A 24,283-nucleotide genomic window follows, 5' to 3' on the forward strand; every position below is an offset into this window, starting at 1 on the left:
CTGCCAGCATGGCCAATGAACATCTGGAGGGCCATAGGTTCGCCAGCACTGCAATAGGCCCAAGGGTAGAATTGGGCACTGAGGTCTTGTACCAGGAGAAGTTCTGGGGCTAGCTCAATGGTGTCTCTGGAGAACGGAGTTAGAAGGGGCCTCCTGGGTCACCAAGGCCAACCATGGGAAATCAAAATGGAGAGCAACTGTGACAGGTGAGCTCCAGTGAGATCCACGGGCCAGTTAGTGAGAAGTCTTGCAGGGGGACACCAACAGTGTCTTGCCCACACAGACCACGCTGTCATGTGGTGCTACCTGCTAAGCTTGGGGGGAGAAAGTGGGAAGAGGAGCCTCAGAAGGCAAAATTTGGAGGGCCCTGGTCACCTGAAGAAGAGAGTTTGGATTTATACCCCACCTTTCTCTCCTGTAAGGAAACTCAGAGGGGCTTACAAACTCCTTTCCCCTTCCTCTCCCCATAACAGACACCTTGTGATATAAGTGTGTAAGTGGGGCTGAGAGAGTTCTGAGGTAAGTGGTGCTGAGAGAGTTCCGAGAGAACTGTGACAAGCTCAAGGTCACCCAGCAGGCTTCACATGGAGGAGTGGAGAAACAAACCCGGTTTTCCAGATCTGAGTCCACCAGCTCTTAACCACTACCCCACACTGCCTCTCCTGGGAGCTGAGTCATCCAACTGGTTTTCATATGAAGTCGGGATGGGGTCTGGATGATTAGGGGGAGCGGCAGGGGAGAGTGACTCTCAGCAGCTCTCAGATAGCAAATAGCGCATGGGCATGTGCAAACTGGTAGGGGCACAAGAAACCAGAAAAGCAAGAAGATGGACTAAAAAGAAGAGTTTGGATTTATATCCCCCATTTCTCTCCTGTAAGGAGACTCAAAGGGGTTTACAATCTCCTTTCCCTCCCCCCTCCCCCCACAACAAACACCCATGAGGTGGGTGGGGCTGAGAGAGCTCCGAAGAACTGTGACTGGCCCAAGGTCACCCAGCTGGCGTGTGTTGGAGTGCACAAGCTACTCTGGTTCCCTAGATAAGTCTCCACAACTCAAGTGGCAGAGCAGGGAATCAAACCCAGTTCTCCAGATTAGAGTGCACCTGCTCTTAACCACTACGCCACGCTAAGAGGCAGAAGGAACTGTATGACATTTGTGGGCAGGGGAGAGAATAGGGCTCCCTACTTTTGATCCAAAGCTAATGACCAAGAACTGAATTCAGCGCCCAAGTCACAGTCAGATAAATCCCCCTTTCAAACTTCACCTCCCCCAAGGCTGCAGTCCTGCAGAGCACCCCATTCATATCACATGGGCATCCATGTTTGACTGTTGCAGCGGAACCGAACTGGAGTCCAGTAGCGTATCAGAGGCTTGCATGAGTCAAAGCTCTCTTTGCCGGATGCAAATTAAGTAGCAATGTGTGGAACCTAAACTGTAGCCAGAGCCGCAGGCCCCACCAATCCTTTGCTAGCACTAAATGGGCTTTTCCTAGCCATCTTTAAATAACTGCGATTGTGGACATCCCAGGGCCAGAGAGGCTTGACTATCCAAATGCCACTCGAGAGAGTCCACAACACAGCAGGGTATGCAAAACCAGCTCCCCAAACCAAGGTTCATTTCCTACTTGGACTCAGTGGTGGGATCCAAAAATTTTAGTAACAGGTTCCCATGGTGGTGGGATTCAAACTGTGGCGTAGCGCCAATTGGGCTGGGCGGGACATGACGGGGGTGGGGCATTCCTGGGCGGGGCTGTGGCAAGGATGCAGCCGCTGCGCCAGTCCTTGGGAGGGAAACGAATGCACGCAGGCACAGGCTGCCACGCACACCGGTGCACTTCCTGATAGACTGCTTCAAGTTCTGCGCGCTACTGCTGAGAGGAGGGGCGTAACTAAGGCAAAAATCACGTGGCAAAATCACCAATTAGTAACCCCCTCTCGGCACACACAAATAATTAGTAACCTACTCTCGGGAACCTGCGAGAATGTGCTGGATCCCACCTCTGGTTGGATTGTGTCTTTGGCCTCCAGCCGACACTCTCCTGTCCTCGATCCCTTACCCACAGACAGGGATAGGTTGAACCCTCCCAACTTAAGCTGAGATAACACACCTGTCCTTTTTCTCCCAGCAATAGAAACAACTTCACTGAAGGAGCACCCAGAATGGAGGTACACTGGATAATTTACTTGCCAAACCCTGGTTACTTGGGACGTGTCCTCACAGGAAGAGGGTGAAATCTAACATATTACTTTTTGATGGGTGACACTGGACTCAACCCCTCCCTTGGCTGATGAGCTGTTCATGCTATGTGTTAGATTTGGTCCTAGCAGAGTAATTTTGTGGTGGGCATTTGCGTCAGATTATTTGAGGCTTTCGACACCTGTGGAGAGAAAAGCTTGAATTCCTAATACCTTGCATGTCCTTCATACTTTCCTGTGCAGCACTGATTTCTTTCAAGAGCTTGAAATCCTTTTGTTTTTGTAGCTAAAGCAGAGATCCTTGAAATGTACTCACTGCAGACAGATATGTTCACAAACAGAACTATGAAGTCTCCTCCCCCAAATTACCCCCCCCCCCCCCCGCCGCAACGCCAAACACAGAGCACTCTGGCCTTCTTAAGGGAACCTACATGACAAGTTGAGAGAGTCCAGGTCTAGAGATATTTGTTCTGTTACTACATACTTCAAGTGCAGGGGCGTCCAACTCTGGTGCTTCAGATGTTCATGGACTTCAATTCCCATCAGCCCCTCCTGGCATGAAACATTAACCTTTTCAAGGGCTGTGTGCATACAGCTGATGGGAATTGTAGTCTATGAACATCTGAAGCGCCAGAGTTGGACACCCCTGCTGTAGTGCCTTAGCAGAAGAAAAAGAGGAGAGTTTGGATTTATACCCCGCCTTTCTCTCTTGTAAGGAGACTCAAGGCAGCTTACAAACTCCCTCCCCTTCCTCTCTCCATAGCAGAGACCTTGTGAGGTAGGAGTGGATGAGATAGTTCAGAGAGAAGGTCGCCCAGCAGGCATCATGTGTAGGAGCGGGAAAACAAATCCAGTTCACCAGATAAGAGCCCGCTGATCATGCGGAGGAGTGGGGGAATCCAACCCGGTTCTCCAGATTAGAGTCTATTGCTCTTAACCACTACGTCGCGCAGGCCAACATAATATTCCAGGGGATGGGGTTTTGCAACCAAAGCTCCCTTCGGTAGGACCTGACCAGTGAGCTTTGAATTGCAAAACCTTTATCCCCTGGAAAATGTTGATGACTGAACTGGGCCTTTCAGCCTAGACACCCCTTTCCACTAATCAGGGGTCTGCAATCTGCGGCTCTCCAGACGTTCATGGACTACAATTCCCATCAGCAATTGGCCATGGTGGCAGGAGCTGATGGGATTTGTAGTCCACGAGCATCTGGAGAGCCGCAGGTTGCAGACCCCTGCACTATGTCATGGCCCTTCCCTGATACTGGAAAAATGAACCTGCCTTACCCTGTGTCAAACAACCCCATTACCTACTCTGATGAGAAGCAGCTGTCTAAGTAGACTAGCCAAGAGGAAAAATCCCTGGAGATCTGGGGACAGGCCCTGGGGAGGGCAGGGTACAACGCCATACAGCCCACCCTCCAAAGCAGCCGTTGCCTGATCTCTGTAGTCTAGAAGAAGAAGAAGAAAAAGAGTTGGATTTATATCCCCCCTTTCTCTCCTGGAGGAGACTCAAAGGGGCTCACAAACTCCTTTCTCTTCCCCGCCCTCACAACAAACACCCTGTGAAGTAGGTGGGGCTGAGAGAGCTCAGAAGAACTGTGACTAGCCCAAAGTCACCAGCTGGCGTGCATTGGGAGTGTACAGGCTAATCTAGTTCCCCAGAGAAGCCTCCAGAGGTCAGGTGGCAGAGCGGGGCATCAAATCCGGTTCCTCCTGCTCTTAACCACTACGCCACTGTCTAGAGCAGTGTTTTCCAACCTTTTCGACATCACGGTACCCTTGACCTCACTCTTCATATCTCACGGTACCCCTGCCATCCTCCCCCCAACTTCCCCTGCCAGTTCCCCTGCTTACCACCTCCCCCACCTTCCCCTCCCAGGGTGAAGGGAAGCACGGGGGGTGGGGTGGTGGGTGGGAAGTAGCTGCTGACCTTGGGGCAGGCCCTGCCTCCTAGGCCAGCTCCATACCCTTGCTGGTGCTGGCGGGAGACATCACAAAAGTGAGGATAGCCAGTAGCATTGCCGCCGTACCCCTGGGACATGCTCACGGCACCCCAGGGTACCACGGAACCCTGGTTGGGAATCGCTGGTCTAGAGATCAGCTCCAAACCTGGCAGATCTTCAGGTCCCTCCGGGAAGCTGGCAACCGTATCTCCAGGGCAGGGGTCTGCAACCTGCGGCTCTCCAGATGTTCGTGGACTACAATTTCCATCAGCCCCTGCCACTATGGGCAATTGGCCATGGTGGCAGGGGCTGATGGGAATTGTAGTCCACGAACGTCTGAAGAGCCGCAGGTTGCAGACCCCTGGTCCAGGGTCTCCGGCAGAGAAAGTTCTGAAGATACTTTTTCAGGCGGGGGGGGGGGGGGGGGGAGCCTGAATTGTTCTTTTTCTAAGCCCTTTCCAGATGGATTTTAAAGCTGGCGTTTTAAATCTTTTGTGACTTGAGCTAAGCTTCTCAAAGGGGTGGGGGTGCCCCCCCCCCGCCTCAGCTGAACAAACGCCCGTTTCTGGCGAGCCGAATTCCCCTGCCTGCTCTCAGTGGGTTTAGTACCTGCTGGATAAATAACCAGTCCGCTATGAAATGAACTGCAACGCTTCTACAATGTGAGGAGCCAGATTGAGGTTTTCTTAAAAGGTTTTTATTTTGCTACTCAAGACTCAACATTTTTTTTAAAAAAGGAAAAAAAGCTTACTTACTAAGTTACGAAAAGGTTGCGAAGAACAGCTTAATGCAACAAAAATGGGATGCGATAATAATTTGTGTGTGTGTGTTGGAGTGTGTGCGTTTTAAAGGACGTACCCTTATTGCGGGGGAGTGGAGATAAAGAGCTTTTTGTTACCCGGGAGAAGTGGTAGAACAAGGCATGAAAAACAGGGAGCGGGAGAGAGAGAGAGAGAGACGATCAAACCTCTTCCTGTAATTGCACGTCAAACCCACTGACTGACAAGCCCTCTGCCAGCTCTCAAACGCAGCAGCAGCCGCTGTTTGCATAAGCAACAGATAATGGCAAGTGAGTAAGGCTATGGTGACTCTCCTACCCACAGAGCCAATGCTCCCCCAGCAGGGAGGGACAGAGACAGAGGGAAGGTCTCAGACCCTCAGGATCCTAACGATGGGCAACAGATGGGCTTCTAGGTTTGTGAACCACCGCTGCCCGGAAGCCTCACAGTAGGGGCCTGCCTGGTGTTCAACCGCCCCTCGGATTTCTGCAAACCTTTATGGGGATTGCCATCCATGGGGCAGAGCCACAATATGCACAGGAGTATGCCAAACATGGGGAGCCTTGAGGGGCAACACATGTTAGCCCTTCCTCCCGTAACTGATGCAGCCGGGAATAAGGGGGGCAGAGAAGGAGGCAGGACCGGTATTGGGGTGGGGGGGTCAGGGAGAGCAGAGCAGCAGGTGAACTGGGAAAGGTGGGGTTGCTCAGAGGGGAACCTGGCCTCCTGGGCCAAACACAGGCAACCTGGGACCAAGGAATTCTGTTTCAGGAACCTGCAAGGCACAAGGGAGCAGCTGCCGCCGCCTCAGGGCCATGCGCAGGTCTGGCTCAGGGAAGATTAATCAACTGCAGAGAGTTGCTTGGTGTGGTCATTCACCCTATAGCCTCCTAAGCACAGGTGGATGGCTAAAAAGGACGCCAGCTACTGACTGAGACTGCCCTCGCTGAACAGCGGCCCTGTTTGCCTCCTCATTCCCAAGACCGTGAAAGCAGGGGGTGGGAGCTTCCTACACCTTTCCTACACCCCACCCCCCGGCTCTGCAGCTCCTTCACCTCTTCTGCCTAACACGCTGGAGTTAAGTACAAGGCACTTCCGCTGGCATGGAAGCAAACATTTGCCTGCTTAACTCTGGAGGGCTGGGACAGATTAAAAATGGTGGAAATCCCAGTCGGCCACGGCTGGATGTGCACCCAAGGAGAGGGCAATGTAGAACTGAAGTGGAAACTGTGTCAAAAAAACCTGTTGGGTGCTCAGCGCCACTGTGACGCCTGCAAGAAGCAGAAGGCAGCCAAGCAGATGGGTAGTCCCGGCAGAGAAAAAAAATATATATACAAGCAGCCTCGAAAAGCTTCCTGGGTCTGCAGTTGTGCCTTTGGGACAACATCCTGACAGCATTATGATCCTAAGAATACAAAGGAGTGCTCTTTTGTTTTTTCATTCAAAAGTTATGTCTGGCTGGAGTCTACCTGGCAGGTTCGCCCGCTCCCCGCCCCCGCCTTGCCCAAGATGAAAACCATTCTAGCCGTTCCAGAACCAGCCGCTCCCTGGCATTCTTTGACCTCCTAAACTAAGCTTCTGGCTCTTTCCTCCTCAGTGCTGGTCGTCAAGTCTGCGTCTTCGAACAGGTACGCAAGCAGTCCCTGCTGATCTGTGCTCTCCTCCTCCTCCTCTCTAAGCCCTGCCTCGAACATACCTGAGAAATGCAACAGGGGAGCAATTAGGGGAAATGTTTATTAGAACAGGCGGAAACATCTCGCGGCCGTGGGATTCCCTTTTCAACTGGGACCCAGAATGTGGAGAAGCAAAGCCTTTTTGAAGGAGGAGCCAAGTTTCTAGCCCTTGTATCTGTGGGAAAATATACTTTAAATGCCTTTTAAAACTTTGGAAGCTCAGTAAGACTACCGACAGCCAGGTTAGGCTTCAGCTTCTCTTTGAAGCAGAGTTCCAGCCCCCTACTAGCAGAAGCAGAATTTTTGCCCATCTGAGAAACACACAGGACAGAAGGCAACATGGCATAATCTGATCTCACCAGATCTCGGAAGCTAAGAAGCAGTGGTGTACCTAGGCCAGTGATGGTGAACCTTTTCGAGACCGAGCGCCCAAACTGCAACCCAAAACCCACTTATTTATCGCAAAGTGCCAACACGGCAATTTAACCTGAATACTGAGGTTTTAGTTTAGGAAAAACGGTTGGCTCCGAGGTGCGCGTTACTCAGGAGTAAGCTTGGTGAAGCAACCGTGCAATGCTTCGAATGGGTGAATCACAACCCTAGGAGGGTTTACTCAGAAGCAAGACCCATTGCCAGCAACAGAGCTTACTCCCAGGTAAAGGATCGTGCCCAGGCCAGCCTAGATGCATGTGTGTGTGTGGGGGGGGTATGATTTTCCGTCCCCCATGATGAACTCTGGGCACGCGTGCCCACAAAGAGGGCTCTGAGTGCCACCTCTGGCACCCGTGCCATAGGTTCGCCACCACTGACCTAGGTAAACTGGCGCCCTGGGCAAACCTGAGTTTGATGCCCCCCCATGGGTGGAGCAGCCCTGCCACGGCACTCACCCTTCCCGGACGGCCCCAGCAGCTCAAATTCACCAGAGGCGGAGCTCCCCGTCCTCCTGCTTAGCCTCTGGTGGCTTGTGGGCCACTGTACAGAGTGGGCAGGGCTTAGCCAGAGTGGACAGGGCTTAGAAATCAGGCGCCCCCACGTGACTTAAAATTTCTGCGCCTTGGGCAACTGCCCACTTTGCCCATTGGCCGGTACGCCAATGCTAAGAAGGGCCAGTACAAAGCAAGGCAATGAGAAACCACCTCTGCTTCTCACTTGCCTTAAAAGCCCGTTAATGGGGTATCCAGAAATCAGCTACAACTTGCTCACACACACACACACGCTTGCCTTAACTTCTCTTGGCATGAAATATTAACCTTTTCAAGGGCTGTGTGCGCACAGCTTTGACCAATGCTGAAGAGAAGTCATTATTTTTTTTAAAAAGAGAATTAGCACTGGAAAGATCTTCTGAACGGCAAAGATCTAGCAAGCTAACTGGAGTCTGCACAAACAAATGGCAGAGAAGTCTGGATCCACCTCTCTTTCCATCTCTCCTTCATACCCACTTCTGTTGACACCAAACCAGCAGTAGGAAAGATGCCACCAAGTCCAGTTCATTTTTAGGGCAACCCTGAGCTTGGCAAAGAGCCTTTTCAACTAGGGGTGGCATTAGCAGCTCGGGTGGAGGAATGAAGGCACTCAACGGAATGGAAAAATAACCTTAAGGGGAGAAGCCTGAGCCACGTGAATTGGGCACGATGGACGTGATGTCCGCTGTGAACGCAGCTATTTTGAAAGCCCATCTTTAAAAATAACTTGGAGAAGAGAGAGGACACGGCTTGGGAGCACCCTCTGCAGAAGATATAAAGGGATGCGGCACGAAGACATCCACGGGGTCCCCAAAAGACACGGGCTGTGCCGAGCTGAAGGATTTGGAGGGGGAGGCAGTGGTGACCCCTCCCTGACGTATACTTTGCCCTAACCCCATGCTGTCTCACATGACAGCACTGACACAAGAATGTGGAAGCAAGTGTCTGAATTTGGACCTGCATGTGGCTAGCCTCATTTGTGCCTTCTGGGTTCCTGGCAGCGCACCGAAGCCCGTCTCTTTTCCTACAGCTGTGTTTCTATGGCAGCGGCTGGCTCCTCTCTCTCAGAAGCGAACAGCCACCTAGTTACCCAAGTGCCAAGGTTTGTTGTGAAGCCTTTGGGGGGAGAGTAAACAAGGGATGACCTACAAATCACATCACTGTAACGGGGCCCACATGATGGGTTCGGTTGGCAGAGCGGCTGGTCTAACCCAGTGTGCGTGGGAAGGTTTACTCGGGGATGCTACAGACTTCAAGAACGCTTCCCAGTTGTCACCAGCCCAAAATAGCAGACACGAAACCCTACAGCTGTGCACGAACTTGCGACCCCTTTAGAGTGATGCTAAAGGTCTCCTGGATTTGTGCAACGGCTAGATTGCAAGCCTGACACCACACGAGCCCACGGGGGCTCTGCACAGGACCGCACAGTACTAGGGAACTGCCCGGGAGAGGCCCTGCTACGCTTCCACCAACTATCTGTGCAGTTCTAGGCAGCTCTTTGAGGACATAAACATTTCTATGTTAAGGAACATATGCACTCGCCTTACGCCAGAGCCACCATCCATATTGACACCCTGCCGGCGACCCATCTCCGGGAGCTCCCTTACCTGGTACTGGGAAGTCCTGAGTATAAATGATCTCGTCCTCCAAGTAGTCCTCTTTCAAGTCCTCTTCCTCCTCCTCCTCATGGTAGCCGTGCAGGTCTTCCAGGTAAGGGACCACTGTCATGCTCCTCCACTTGTCCTTGGTCTCCGGGCTGGGAGGGATGGGGACCAGAGGCTCAGACTGTGGGTGCTTTTTTCGAAACCAGCTACAATGAGAAGCGAGGCAAGGAAACAGATGGTCAGAGGAGCGGTTGTCGCAGGCCCACGTTTCCCGGGGGTACCCGGGGTAGCCCCAACAATCCCACACAGTGGTGGACTCACTTGCTGTTCCCTTGCTATGGGGACAGCCTTGCTGAAGGTTCCTTTGTTTTGTCTTCGCCCACCTGCCCACCTGCCCATTTTCCATTTTTATTTTTTTATTGTATAGTTTGAAATTTCAGTACATTTATACAATATATGCATTCTTGTTGACATATTCCAAACCATACTTTCCCCCCTTTCCCCCCCCAGTGTTCTTTCTCATTTATTTAAGCAATAAGTTCATTCTTTGTACTCTCTTCTCCCATATTTCTTCTTTGACTCCAATGTCTTTCATCCAGTCCATAAATTGTGTCCAGATCTTCAAAATATCTCCCTGTTTCTCTTGCCATAAATTATTTCTCCTGCCCATCTTCCTGGGCCATCTCTGTGCAAGGCCCGGTTGCACAAGAAGCAGCCTTATGCCAGCCTGGTCAGCTCAGACGGGCAGCAACTCTCCAAGGTCTCAGGCAGTGGCCTTTTCCATCACCCATTACCTGGATATGCCGGTGTCTGAACATGGGGCTTCCTGCACTAACCACTGAGCAACAGCCCCCCTCCCCTGGCTTTCAGGAGGGGGAACACTATAAACCAAAGGGGGGAAATGCCCTCCCCACCAAGATGTCAGACTGCAAGTTTTTATTTATTTATTTATTTATATTTATTTATTTATTATCACATTTATATTCAGCCCCATCCCCTGAGGGCTCTGCACCTTTCTGGTGTGTTAAGAAGAAGAAGAAGAAGAGTTTGGATTTATATCCCCCCTTTCTCTCCTGCAGGAGACTCAAAGGGGCTGACAATCTCCTTGCCCTTCCCCCCTCACAACAAGGTAGATGGGGCTGAGAGAACTCCGAGAAGCTGTGACTAGCCCAAGGTCACCCAGCTGGCGTGTGTGGGAGTGTACAGGCTAATCTGAATTCCCCAGATAAGCCTCCACAGCTCAGGCGGCAGAGCTGGGAATCAAACCCGGTTCTTCCAGATTAGATACACGAGCTCTTAACCTCCTACGCCACTGCTGCTCCTTAAAGCGTTCCAGTGGTTGTTACTCCATGGTTTCTGTGCGAATTCCCTTCCCAGAACTATGGCTGCTTTGGAAGTGTTCCCTCCTGCCTCTGTCCCTGCCACACTACCCCTGAACACATCGGGGTGGGAAGCTAAACACTGGGGTGGGAAGCTAAACCCCTTGGAGCATCGGGGGTGGGAAGCTAAACACTGTCGACTTGTCACTCGTTTTTTTAAAAAGCTGTCCGTACTAGTAGTCCGTCCCCAGCAACACCCCATCGGCCAAGGAAAGAGGACAGATAACATATGCAAAAGTCGCACCCCCACGCATCGCTTCGTGTCTCTTCTAATGAGGAAGCCATTTGAAGGGACGGCTGGCAAACACAGTTAAGACCACCACCACCACCACCACCACCACCCCCCCCCCGCCTTCCCAAGCCAGGCTCCTCCATTTCAGTGGCACCAGAGGCCAGATTCCTGGTAAGGCTCTGGCCGTGAAGCCGCCGGCTGTAGGAAACAGATGGGCGTTTAATTGAATCAGTCTTGACTGTTGCAGGGCCTTCGAAACCAGAGAGGGAGGCCCTTGACAGCTCCAGGCTTGCTGGCGCAGGCTGCTAGCAAGTGGCGACTTCTGGACATGGGCTCCCAGGCCAAAACTGATAGGCAGTGTCAAGGAAGCAATTCCTAGAGGTCTCCGACCATGTGCCTTTCATTCCCTTTTGCTCTGAACTCTGCTCCCCCCCTCCCCCAGCAGAGATTTCTCCAATTTGCATCTCTGGGGATGACCTTCCACCTCCTCCTCAACACTGGCGAAGGAGCCCCTTCTGCCCTGCCCCTCATTTTATAGCTTATGGATATGAAGAAGAAGAAGAGTTTGGATTTATATCCACCCTTTCTCTCCTGTAGGAGACTCAAAGGGGCTTACAATCTTCTTGCCCTTCCCCCCTCACAGCAAACACCCTGTGAGGTAGGTGGGGCTGAGAGAGCTCTGAGAAGTTGTGACTAGCCCAAGGTCACCCAGCTGGCGTGCGTGGGAGTGTACAGGCCAATCTGAATTCCCCAGATCAGTCTCCACAGCTCAAGTGGCAGAGTGGGGAATCAAACCTGTTTCCTCCAGATTAGAGTACACCTGCTCTTAACCTCCTACACCACTGCTGCTCCTCTCCTGCAAGTAATCTGAAGCCAGATTACTTGCCCCTCTTCCTCAACGAAAAGGAGAAGGCAAGTCAACTGTAGTTATCTGTGACAATGAAAAAGAATCTTCATATTCAGAGGCAGCATATCATCGATTTGATACCTGGGATACCAGCAGCAAAAAGGGGTGGGGGGAGAATCTATATTTCATTAAGTATATTTTTTTACAGCACAGAATGGCAGCGAAGACACGAGGCAGGAAGGAAACCAGAACGCTAAGAATATAGAATGTTATCCACTTTACCCGATTTGTCAATTTCACTTCCCTGCTCAGTGTCGCTAGTTCCAAATGACCAATGCCCTACATTTCATCACAGCAATTTACAGCAAAATGACAAGTTGCTTCCTCCCACCCCCCCTCACTTCCCAAGGTCAGTTTGACTGCAATCATTAGTTAAGGTTAAAAACTCGTGGTTCTCTTTGGTTTTTTTTAAAACCAAGCCATTAAAACCTGTAACGTTCACAGCCTCGTTGGACACCTTTTGAGAATTCGCCCGAAAAGGAAGCACGAGGCAAAGGGAACGACCAAAAAAACGGCAAGGATGCCGCAGGGCACCAAAAACATCGGAATTCGGTTTTTTTGCTCTATTTTAACCCATCTCCTGCTTCCCCCTCCTTGTCCTACTTATTAGGAAGAGTAAAAATAGGTTTGGGGTAACAGCGAAAACCTGCGCGGCAATATCGATTCCAGCCCTCTGGGAGATTAAATTCAAGCATCTGCATATGTATCCATGCTAATGAGGGTGTGGAGAAAAAAGAAGAGAGAGAGAGAGGCTCTGAGATGGGGCAGGAAAGCAGAAGGGCAAATAAAGGCAGCTGGAAAAGTTCCAGTCGCAAACCTGATTTGGGAGAATACGCAAGAGCATAGGTGTCAAACTCGCAGCCCTCCAGATGTTATGGACTACAGTTCCCATCATCCCCTGCCAGCATAATGATGGCAGGGGATGATGGGAACTGTTGTCCATAACATCTGGAGGGCCGCGAGTTTGACACCTGTGCGCAAGAGGCTGTGGAACGCACAGACCAGCTGAAACGAGCAGCAGGTCTTTCCTTGCTGATTTCTCTCACAGGTCTTGGGGGCTGGGAATGTCTCGGTCACCCCCTTTACGTGGGCAGGCCACAGACTCCTCGCCACTGGAAGACATCAACTGCAGATTTGGGTCTTTGCCCCAGAGAGCTACAGCCTCTCCCCCGTTTAAAAAAAACAAATAAGCAAAGCTTGAACACGCAGCCCCATGAAGCGCACTAGGGAGCACTCCCAAGTTTGCCAGGTTTGTGATATCCTGGTTGCTCGAGGTAAGGGATGACTTCACCTGTTTTGGACTTCACCTGGGGACCACTTTCAGCCAGTGGGCCGACTTTGCCTGAAGGGATCAAGGCAACTGGCACACCTTGTGGAGTCAATTGCCTCCCCCAACACACACTCAGTGGTCAGGTTGTACTATCGATGACACAACGACCTCTGTGATAAGGTACACTGATCTCAGCCCTACACCAATGGTGGTGGGATGAACGCAGCCTTCCTTGCCTACAGTTGCCTGGTGAATTCACAGCGCAGGTAAGATGCAAGAAGAAGAAGAGTTTGGATGTATATCCCCCGTTTCTCTCCTGTAGGAGACTCAAAGGGGCTGACAATCTCCTTGCCCTTCCCCCCTCACAACAAACACTGTGAGGTAGGTGGGGATGAGAGAGCTCCGGAAAGCTGTGACTAGCCCAAGGTCACCCAGCTGGCATGTGTGGGAGTGCACAAGCTAATCTGAATTCCCCAGATAAGCCTCCACAGCTCAGGAGGCAGAACAGGGAATCAAACCCGGTTCCTCCAGATTATAATGCACCTGCTCTGAACCACTACGCCACTGCTCCGAGGGTCAGTGAGAGAGTCCCTCACCGCCCTGCTAACCCAGAGTGCTGTATAAGCAATGTGCCAACCATCCCTGGATACACCCTCGCTTTCCCTAACACTGCACCAACCCTCCTGTGCTTCCGTGCCTGCTCGCCCCTTGTGTTTCCTTTTTATTCGGCTCAGGAGAAAATGAGGGCAGCTGGGTAAATGTGTGCCTGAATAAATTAAATGCAATGCGGGGGGGGGGGGGGGAGAGGCAGACAAGGTGAGTTGCCTTGGAGACATGAAGGGGAGAGGGACAGAGACAGAGCATGCTCTGCAGTCTCTTCATCGCCTTCGTTCCTTCCAAACTGAGCAGAGCTCCGAGGCCCCCCTGGCTTGCAAGGGCATCTCAAGACCCGTTAGTAGGGATGCTCTAAGGCACAGGTGTCAAACTCGCGGCCCTCCAGATGTTATGGACTACAGTTCCCATCATCCCCTGCCAGCATGATGATGGGAACTGTAGTCCATAACGTCTGGAGGGCCGCGAGTTTGACACCTATGCCTAAGGTCTGATGAACCAGGGCGGGGGTAGAGGGTCCTACTTTAGGAAGGCTGGGGCAGATCATGCAATGCCTAGGACCTGTTAGGAACTCTCCCTGGTCTGCTGGAGTGTGCCAAACAGACCAGGGACAAGGCTGCGCGGACCCTGGGCACCTCCAGGGCACCTCCACCCTCACCCTGTTTCACCAGGCCTTGGAGCATCTTTCCCCACTTGGCCGTGGAGACAGCTGATTTCTAAACGGGCAAGGCTTTGGGCCACGGGTACTCCTTGCTCACTTAAAAAAATGCTTCTCCCAGAAATCCAAATTTTGCACCTGCATGTTATGCTAACAGAATATTGGTACAATCTTCTCATTGTCCACTATTTATCCTAGATTTTGAAACATACCGGGGGGGGGGGGGGGGGGGAGGGTGAAGCCAACTCCTCACCACCACCAGAAAGCTTATTCTGCCTCTTCTGTGGCTTCGGAGACAACCCACGGAGTCTTTGCTCTCATTGGGGTGCTGTGTGATTTCGGGGCTGTATGGCCGTGTTCTAGCAGCATTCTCTACTTCTATTCAGGCCAGGCTACTTCTATTCAGATGCCCTCACCTATTGACCTGGCTATCTTCATTGTTACTCACTTGCCAGGCCACTCCTATTCAGATGCCCTCACCTATTGACCTTTACTCACAGGTATATATACTCCACTTGCTTTCCTTTCCTACTATCAAATCCTCTGAAGATGCCAGCCACAGATGCAGGCAAAAAGGCAGGAGAGAATGCTGCCAGAACACGGCCATGCAGCCCGGAAACCACACAGCACCCCAGTGATTCTGGCCGTGGCAGCCTTCGACAATACATTCTTTGCTCTCATCTTTGCAGCAGGTCAAGGCTAGAACTGTGAGAGACGAACAAATGGAAGGGTGGTTTGGGGGCAGGAGAAGGTATTGTGTTTTTCTCCCCTGCGCCTGCCTCAGGAGGGTGGATTTGGAAATGAAGAGCGCAGCTACAGGTGCCTCTCTTGAACATCTGGGAGGGGAGAAGGCAGGAGGAAAGGAATGCAGCACAGACACAAAGCTGGCTGGAACCAAGTCAGATCATCGGTCCATCCAAGTCAATGCTGTCCATTCAGATGGGCGGCAGCTCGCCAGGGTCTCAGGCCGAGGTCTTCCCCATCGTCACCTTCCGCCTGGTCCTGGAGACGCCGGGGATTGAACCTGGGACATTCTGCATGCGAAGCAGATGCTCTGCCACTGAGTCATGACACCTCCACTGATAAGCAGGTCAGAAAGGCGGGGATAAAGCACCAGGGATGGCACCTGCTAGCTCAGTGAAGAGAGAGAGTGTAGTCTCGGGGTGGGAAGCTGTCAAATTTAAGAGACCACAGATGGTGCTTGATCTTGCCGACAGACCGCCATAGCTAAGACACACACACACCCCAGCGTTTCTTTCTGCTCACACCGACTACGTTGTGATGGCGAACCTATGGCATGGGTGCCAGAGGTGACACTTGGAGCCCTCTCTGTGGGCACGTACACACAGAGTCCGTCATGTGGGGGGCGGAAAATCACCCCTCCACACACACATCTAGGCTGGCCTGGGCCACTGAGCACGACATGCGCGCACCGTGGTGACCAGGGAGGACTCAGCTGGTGGGTCTGGTGCCTTTGCTCCGGGTGGCTTCTACCCGAGGGGGGTGTGTGCAGAGGAGGCAGAGATGCTAGAGAGGCAGTGAACGCAGGACTTGCTGGAGACTAGAGCAGGCTGGCTCCTGCTCAAGCAGGTGGGGCAGAGGAAGAGGGACCCAACTGGCTTTTTCTTAACTAAAACCTCAGCATTCAGGTTAAATTGCCAGGTTGGAACTTTGCGATAAATAACTGGCGTTTGGGTTGCAATTTGGGCACTCGGTTTTAAAAAGGTTCTCCATCACTGTTGTAAGGTCTCTCAAAAACCTCTCATTTCCAGCTGGCTTAGCCAGGAAAAAAAAGCTCACACAGCCCTTACTGGTCTGCGATCCTCATACCTATGAGACTGCCTCTCCCATTACAAACCGCAACACCCCCTTTGGGCATCCTCTAGGGCAGTGATGGCAAACCTTTTAGAGACTGAGTGCCAGGGGCAGAGCGAGGCGAAACTGCACCTCCACGCCCCCGCTCTGCCCTGGAATGCCCCCGAAATGTCCCCGCCCCGGAACACCCTTGCCACACCCCCGCAGGGGCGCACGCCCAGTACGTTGCACATCCCTCGCCCCCTTGGCGCGATGTCACTGCCAAACTGGGGCGACAGCTCACATGCCCACAAAGAGGGCTCTGTGCCACCTCTGGCACCTGTGCCATAGTTTCACCACCGCTGCTCTAGAGAACTCTTGTAGGTGTCTGGCCCGTTAGCTGCCACCAGGAGAAGGGCCTTTCCAGCTGGGACCCCTATGCTGAGGAGTGACACCTGTGTCCTGGCAGACTTCGTTTCATTTCTGCAGCCAGCTTCTGGCAACATGACACTGCAATTAGGTGGGCCTCGGTCAGACCCGCTGCGGAGTTGCTTGTAAAGGCATTAAACAGGTTTTAATGAGCATGTATAATAACCACGGGGTTGAGCCTGTAACTGCACAGCTAGCAGGAAGCAGTGGGTCTGATCCATCTGCAGTAGGCTGGCAAAACTAGGAAAGGGCGCTGGGGAAGAGGGGGTTGGAGTACTGATTTCCCCATCCTGGTGTCTCTCAGAAGCAAGCTGAAGAACTGCCGCCCGTTCCTATAGCCCAGGGGTCTGCAATCTGCGGCTCTCCAGATGTTCATAGACTACAATTCCCATCAGCCCCTGCCAGCATGGCCAGACCCCTGCTATAGCCAGCTAGAACTGCAGTCAGCCTCTATGCCTGTGGTGGCAAACCTTTGGCACTCCAGATGTTATGGACTACAATTCCCATCAGCCCCTGCCAGCATGGCCAATTGGTCATGCTGGCAGAGGCTGATGGGAATTGTAGTCCATAACATCTGGAGTGCCAAAGGTTCGCCACCACTGCTCTATGCTGATTTGGTTGGCCACCAAAGGGATCATTGGTGGCAGTCTGCAGACAACAATACTATTCTACCTTACAGGACTGTCGTCAGTTCATGTACAAAGCTGACTGAAACGATACAGTCACCATGGTTATCATTGACAGTGCTGCTCCCTCACCCAAAAATGTGTTTCTCTTGACACAATCACATATCTGGTTAGTTTTATGTCTTTGCAAAACGACCCTTTTAAGGTTCAATATAACCTTAAGGTTCCATATAACCTATAAAGGGCAGGTTCAATATAAAATGGGCTACTTCCTGCTTCCGCCTTCTCCAACATCACCCTTTTTGGAAAAACAAACGGCAGTTGAGAGAAGGAGATCCCTGCCTACACCTTGTCTATCTTCAGCCCATACAGTGACCCTTTGGGCAAACCAACCATTTTTACTCCATCTAGCACACCTAGAGATTATTGCCATCGCTGGACTCAGCTGATATGTGAAACTAGACTACTGTAACAGGGTCTACTTGGGGCTGCCCTTGAAGTCAATGTGAAAACACCAATTAGTTCAAAATCTGGTAGCCCAATTGGGACTGGATGTCTCACACCTGTCACAACAAACTTTCACATCCTTGTTTTGGCTTCTGTGTTCACACAAGGTGATGGTTTTAACATTTAAAGCTCAGCACGATTCATGGAACCCTCTGCCCACATGACCACGTGTGGCAACTCTGTTCATTCTTGCAGGGCCTTTTATCAGATGTCTCCTACAAAGTTATATAAACAAATCACTGCTGAGGTCTTTTTAGTGACCACGCTGCTGCCATGGAGGCCGGAATGGTGTCTCCACTTTCTAAGAACCAGTGCAAAGACTAAGTAATTTTGAAAGAGCATCTAGCCGTATTTCAGCAGACAGGCTAGATGCCCGCATGCTGCATACGGCTCTTGTGGACCAGTTTTATGTAATTTCTGTTTCTGAACCGCGGTTTTCATTTCTTTCTCTCTTTTTTTGGTCACAAGCCACCTTGAATCCTGTTCCTAGAAAAACAGTCAGGACAGAAGGGTTTCAAACAAGTTGGCTGGAACTTTGTCTCCTCTCCCGCACTTTACAAAGCAGAGAGCAAATGGTTACAGGGGGGGAAATCATGAAAAGAGAAGGAAGAAAACCAAACACTCACTTGTGGTGTCTTATCTGCTGTATTGAAAACCTCTTGGCTGGATCGTATTCAAGCATTCCTAAAAAAGAAAAAAAGGGGAGGGAAACTTAAGGTAGGCGAGGTGTAGGCCGCTATGGGCGGGGTTGGGGGAAGGGGGTCACCCATTTCTCCTGCCACGTGGAATAAGAAAGCCCATGCTGGGAGGAGGCTCTTATAGGAAACCAGGATGGCCCAGAACGCCAAGTAAAAGAAGAAGAGTTTGGATTTATATCCCCCGTTTCTCTCCTGCAGGAGACTCAAAGGGGCTTACAATCTCCTTGCCCTTCCCCGCCCTCACAACAAACACCCTGTGAGGTAGGTGGGGCTGAGAGAGCTCCCAGAAGCTGTGACTAGCCCAAGGTCACCCAGCTGGCGTGCGTGGGAGTGCACAGGCTAATCTGAATTCCCCAGATAAGCCTCCACAGCTCAGGCGGCAGAGCTGGGAATCAAACCCGGTTCCTCCAGATTAGATACACGAGCTCTTAACCTCCTACACCACTATGAGACCTGGTAGCTGGAAGTTCACTTTAAGAAAAACTCTCAAAGAAGAGGAAAAAGAGCAGTTTTTTACACCCTGCTTTTCTCGATGGTAAGGAGCCTCAAGCAGCTTTCAATCCCCTTCTCTTCCTCTCCCCACAACAGTCACCTTGTGAGGTAGGTGGGGCTGAGAAAGTTTGGAGAGACTTGTGATTAATCCAAGGACTCCCGGCAGGTTTCATGTGGAGGAGCAGGGAATCAAACCCGCTTCTCCGGATTAGAGTCCGCTGCTTTTAACTATGACACCATAAAGGCGTGCTGCAGAAACGGCTGCTGTTTTCCAAGACTGTCAGAGATTCTCAGAAAAATATTCTGTGTCAGACCGAATGCGTTGTTTTATTTGTGCCATCAAGTCACAGCTCTTGTGCCGTTGCCTGCATCCATGCCATGACCCTGGTATTCTTGGAGGCTGCCCATCCAAATACTTACCAGGACTGACCCTGCTTAGCTTCTCAGATCTGACGAGATCAGGCTAGCAGGGGCCATGGCTAGCATGGGCCATTCAGGCCAGGGTTGGTTCATTTTGACTATGGTTAAGCTTGTGAACTTGGGATTTGGCTGGCAGAAAATACGACAACGACTACCACAACAAATGCCAGCTCTGTAACTTTTCCCTGTTGTCCTTACCACTCCCACAAGGAGACCAGCTGGTATCCTGGCCTGCTTTGCGGCAAGGAGCCAGCTGGTACTAAGCCAGGGTGGGTGTGTTTGCAAGTAACAAAAAGAATAACAGTAGCAAAGAGCTCAACATCGTTTATTCTAGTATCGGCTTCCTTGAGTCACAGTTCACTTCCTCAGATACATTAGAAGTTAAGAGAATAATCTTCCTCACAGTTACACAGAAAATTACAGAAAGGGAGGGGGAAAGAACAAAGAAGGCCTGTTATCATAAGGTGTGATTCTCTATAGGAAGGGCTTGAACTACACAGGTAAGTGAGACCCATGGGTGACTTATTTACTTCATTTAAACCCTACCCTCTTCTCCAACTGAGACCCGCAGCAACTTGCGCCATTTTCCTCTCCATTTTATCCTCACAACAACCCTGCGAGGCGGGTCAGGCTGAGAATGTTTGACCAGGCCAAGGTCGCCCAGCAAGCATCCATGGCGGAAATGTCAGCAGTTTTGTCTGCTCTCTCTTGTGGCGAAGGTGAAAGCGCAAAAAAGCACAATAAACAAACTAGAGAAGAGGTAGTTTGAAACTTAGAACTGACCAATATTAGTAAAAGGATACTGCATGAGACAGTGGGAACTATATGCGTTCATGAAACACCTGAAGCCAGAGTGAAGAGTTGTTGCTTTCTGAATCTACCCACTTCAAATAATGGCTTCCAACTATGGTTTTGCAAACTCCACGCATAAAGTGGAGAGCAGCTTACATTTGAATTCACACTAACCATACTTTTTTTCTGAAGTAAACAACGGCTTTGTGTGATATCTAAAGTTCGACTTATGGCGACCCTGTAAGTCAGGGGTGGCCAACCTATGGTGCTCCAAATGTTCATGGACATCTGGAGAGCCGCAGGTTGCAGACCCCTGCTCTAAATGCTTTGGTCAGAGGAAGGCAGCTGGGTGTGTGTAGAAAATGACAGCAGGCGTTCGGCCTGACACGTGGCTGGTCTCACAGCCCCTTTCAGGCACGAAAGCCCTTGGAAACTGAGTGGAAGCCAAGGCAAAGCTCAGGTGCTATTGAGCAGCTGCCCTCAGATACCACACTGATGGTCCTGTCTGCACCATTTCCAGTAAGATCTAGCCCTTCTCAGCAAGCTTCATTTGGCAGATGAAAAAGGAGCCATCTTCAAAAAGAACCTAAGATTCTTTGGAAGGGGCCCAAGGAAGAGACAGGCAGCAGCTGCCCGGAAAAACCACACATTAAAAAACAAACAACGCCTAAAACTTTTTTTTTAGAGATAAATATTACAGCAAGGCCAACCAGAAAAGACTCAGATCCCCTCAGGAGAGGTAAGACAGAAATGTGTGACCTAAATGGAAGGTGAACAAAAGCATTCAAGATTTCGCCTGCATTGCCTGCTTTGGACAGCGCAGTGTAGAAGGGCTGTTTAGCACAACATGCCCAGGAATTGAGACCAGAGGGCGAGACCCTCCCAACTGCTCCAACCAATCAGAGCTGCTCATTTAATGGGTTCGCAAGAGAAGGTCTTTTGGGGGGCAACCCCACAATTATGAAGCAACCTCCCCAGAGAGGTGCATCGGGCCCCCTCGCTTTCGACCCTTTAGGAGGCAGTTGAAGATGGTTTTATGTAGGACCATGTTTGATTGAGCTACTAGCAGCCCTCAACTATGATTTTAAACTTCGGGTTTTATGCATTTACCTCTATTGTCAGCCACCTCAAGCTCTGTAGGGAAGAAAGGCGGCTAATAAATGTTTTTTAAAAAAACACCTCATCCTACAGTCCTGCTAGCACATCAAGGTTTCTTCAGGGATCAAAAAATGAGGCTGCCTGTATCCCAGACCTAGCCTCCTTTGAATTTCCATGAACAGGTGTGTAGTAATGCACTGCTGACCCAGCAGCACCGTAGTAGAACGTTGGGGCGTAGCGGACCTCTGACCTTCTGGTCATACCCGCACCCCACTCCTCATCCCCTATGGAGTCACGGGTCGCGAACTATCTGGCTCAATGCAGGCAGGGACAATGGTCACCCCAGGTGAGGATTAGGCTCAGACAGCTTACGCTCCTCTCCGCACGTAGCCAGGTGAGATCATGCATCACATGATGATCTCCCGACCTCCCGCCTCCCGCTCTCCCGGAACTCCCCCCGGTCCTCCCTCCCTACCGCCCCGATGGGAATAACAATAAAAGGTGCAGGAACCAGCAGGCGGAGGCTTCGCTGAGAACCACGGACCTCCGGGCTCCCGCTGCTGGCGATCTCCACCAGATGTTATCTCCGCGTCTCGTCTCGTTCTTACGCTGACCACGTGGGTCGACTACACAGGTGCCTTTAAATAGAGCGCCAGGGAAGAAACAGGGCCAAGGTCATACTTCCAACATGGAAAACAGCTTGGCTGGCAGAAGTCATGGGGATTGGGGCGGGGGCCCTCTGGGACCCTTTCCCTTCCAAATCACTTTTGCCCTGGACTGGCATGCTGCAGGAAACACGGGGGTGACTCGTCCTGTCTCGAAAGGCTTCAGCACTGTTGGCTGATGGAATGCACCATGGAATGCACAAGGGCCGCTAGCGCCGCAGGAGTGGGGAAAGTTGAAGAAGGGGTGGTGCCTCTGAACCGTACACGACAGATTTCAACTGGGAACCAAAGAGCAGGGCTTTGTACAACTCCATTCTTTCCCTGTTGCTTGCTTTCCGGGGAGTTGACCTGAGACTTAAAGGCCTTTAAGGGTATGAGGAAAACGGAGGGCCTGGGGGCAATAACTGGACCACTGGTAGTGTGGCCTGAGGGCTGGGTGGGGCACACATGCTTAGGAGGAGAAAAGGGCACCCCAAGAATTTGAGCAGCTCAAAACAAAACAGGCTGACGGCAAAGTGGAAGGCTGTTGGAGGGATGCTCTGACACAGCTCTGCGCCTGCTTTGGCAGCTAAGGCACTTTTCCTGGAAAGAAAGCACCTTATAATATGCCGGAGATTTGATTTAGGAGGGAGAGAGAGAGACCAACAGATAGACAGCATGAGAAGGCACACACTGTATAGGGAACGCATCCAATCACTGATGGGGGAAGAGGGAAGTTGGAGAGCGTCTTTGTTATTCATGCAAGAGCAATCACAGTCAGATCTCTGATTTGAAAATTGGCTGTGACTTTGTGTCAGGCAAATACTGGTGCACGGTCTAAGGCATAGGTATCAAACTCCCGGCCCTCCAGATGTTGTGGACTACAGTTCCCATCATCCCCTGCCAGCATCCTGTGGGCAGGGGATGATGGGAACTGTAGTCCATAACATCTGGAGGGCGGCAAATTTGACACCTGTGGTCTAAGGCAAGGAAAACTCTCTTTCCTCTGACTGCATGGCGGTGGGTGGGTGACTAGAGAGCAGCATAAGCAATGACAGCCCCTCGCATGCAACGCTCCCCAAGCCAGCTTTAGGCCACCTCAACATCCAGCCTCCCCAGAGGGCCCGTGAGAACATACAAACAGTCCTCCCTGCCAGATCAGACTACAGGCCCGCCAAGTCTGGCGTTCTGTTCACAGACTGTCTTACCAGCTGCTTCTAGGAAGCCTATAAGCAGGAAGACTGCAGAAGCATCCTCCAATCTGCACTGTCCAGCAACCGATATAAGGAAGCATATTTTGGGCTCTGGTACAGGAGGAAGTAAATATCCATTTCCAAGGACTTTGATTCCTAGTGATGGCACTTATGTACACAAACATTCGTGACTACAAGCCCTTTTCAGCCTCAGCCTCCACGCATTGCTTCACTCCTTTCAAAGTGTGCATCCTGTGGCCGTGAGTTCCGCAACTTAACTACGGGAGGGTTCAGAACAGAAAGGAACAAACATTGGTGCTGTTAGCTCACTACTGTACATAAACTGCCTGCTGTTTCTCATCCCTCCTGAAATCCATTTTGAACACAATATGGGGACACACACACACACAGATAGTTATAAAGAAGAATAAAAGCGGGAATTTTAATCAAATGTGATTTTATTAATTTAGCTAGAGTTGAGCGTTGTGTTGTATTCCTTATGAGTTTATCTGTATTATGCTGGAAGCCACCCTGAGCCCAGCTTTGTCGAGTGAGGGGAAGGTATAAATCAGTGGTTCTCAACCTTCCTAATGCCGCGACCCTTTAGTACAGTTCCTCATGTCGTGGTGACCCCCAACCCTAACATTGATCCATTTTACAGATGGAGAACACTGATGCAGAGAGTCTTTCGAGTGGCGTTTCAGCAGCTACCTAATGCGACCCTTTAGTACAGTTCCTCGTAACCGTGGTGACCTAGCCTAACATTGATCCATTTTGGATGGAGGAACTACTTTATTGATGCAGAGTCTTGGAAGGCAGTGGTTCTCAACCTTCCTAATGCCGCGACCCTTTAGTACAGTTCCTCATGTCGTGGTGACCCCCAACCCTAACATTGATCCATTTTACAGATGGAGAACACTGATGCAGAGAGTCTTAGGCAGTGGTTCTCAACCTTCCTAATGCCGCGACCCTTTAATACAGTTCCTCATGTTGTGGTGACCCCCAATCCTAACATTTATCCATTTTACAGATGGAGAGCACTGATGCAGAGAGTCTTAGGCGACCCCTGTGAAAGGAAGGTTTGACCCCCTAAGGATCGCGACCCACAGGTTGAGAACCACTGGCATAAATTGAACACAATAAAAAACAAAAAAATATTGCCTAACTCAACTGGCAGCAGCTCTCCGGTGTTTCTGGCAGAAACGGGTCTTTCCAAACACTGTCAATCAGACAAGCCAGGGACTGAGCCACAAAGCAGGTTTGCTACTAAGCCAACCCCCAACGTCTAGGGCGTGTGAGCAGTCACAAGAGCTGCACAGGTGAGGTGCACCAGGAGTGTTGATGGTCAGGAACAATATTTGCTCAGGGCAGAAA

At 51.1% G+C, this 24,283-nt stretch overlaps 1 protein-coding gene across 1 annotated transcript in view; it reads right to left on the reverse strand.

Annotated features, from left to right (window-relative positions):
- Window positions 1-24,283, reverse strand: part of STK11 (serine/threonine kinase 11) — a 90,486-nt gene that overhangs the window by 12,459 nt on the left and 53,744 nt on the right. Inside the window, exons 7-8 of the mRNA XM_048495996.1 lie at window positions 18,199-18,256; window positions 9,162-9,364 (exon numbers count right to left, since the gene is read on the reverse strand). Of these exons, the coding sequence (XP_048351953.1) occupies window positions 9,162-9,364; window positions 18,199-18,256 (261 nt within the window). The remainder of the gene's footprint in view (window positions 1-9,161; window positions 9,365-18,198; window positions 18,257-24,283) is intronic.

The sequence above is a fragment of the Sphaerodactylus townsendi genome, linkage group LG05 (assembly GCF_021028975.2).
Source record: "Sphaerodactylus townsendi isolate TG3544 linkage group LG05, MPM_Stown_v2.3, whole genome shotgun sequence".
Classification (NCBI taxonomy): domain Eukaryota; kingdom Metazoa; phylum Chordata; class Lepidosauria; order Squamata; family Sphaerodactylidae; genus Sphaerodactylus; species Sphaerodactylus townsendi.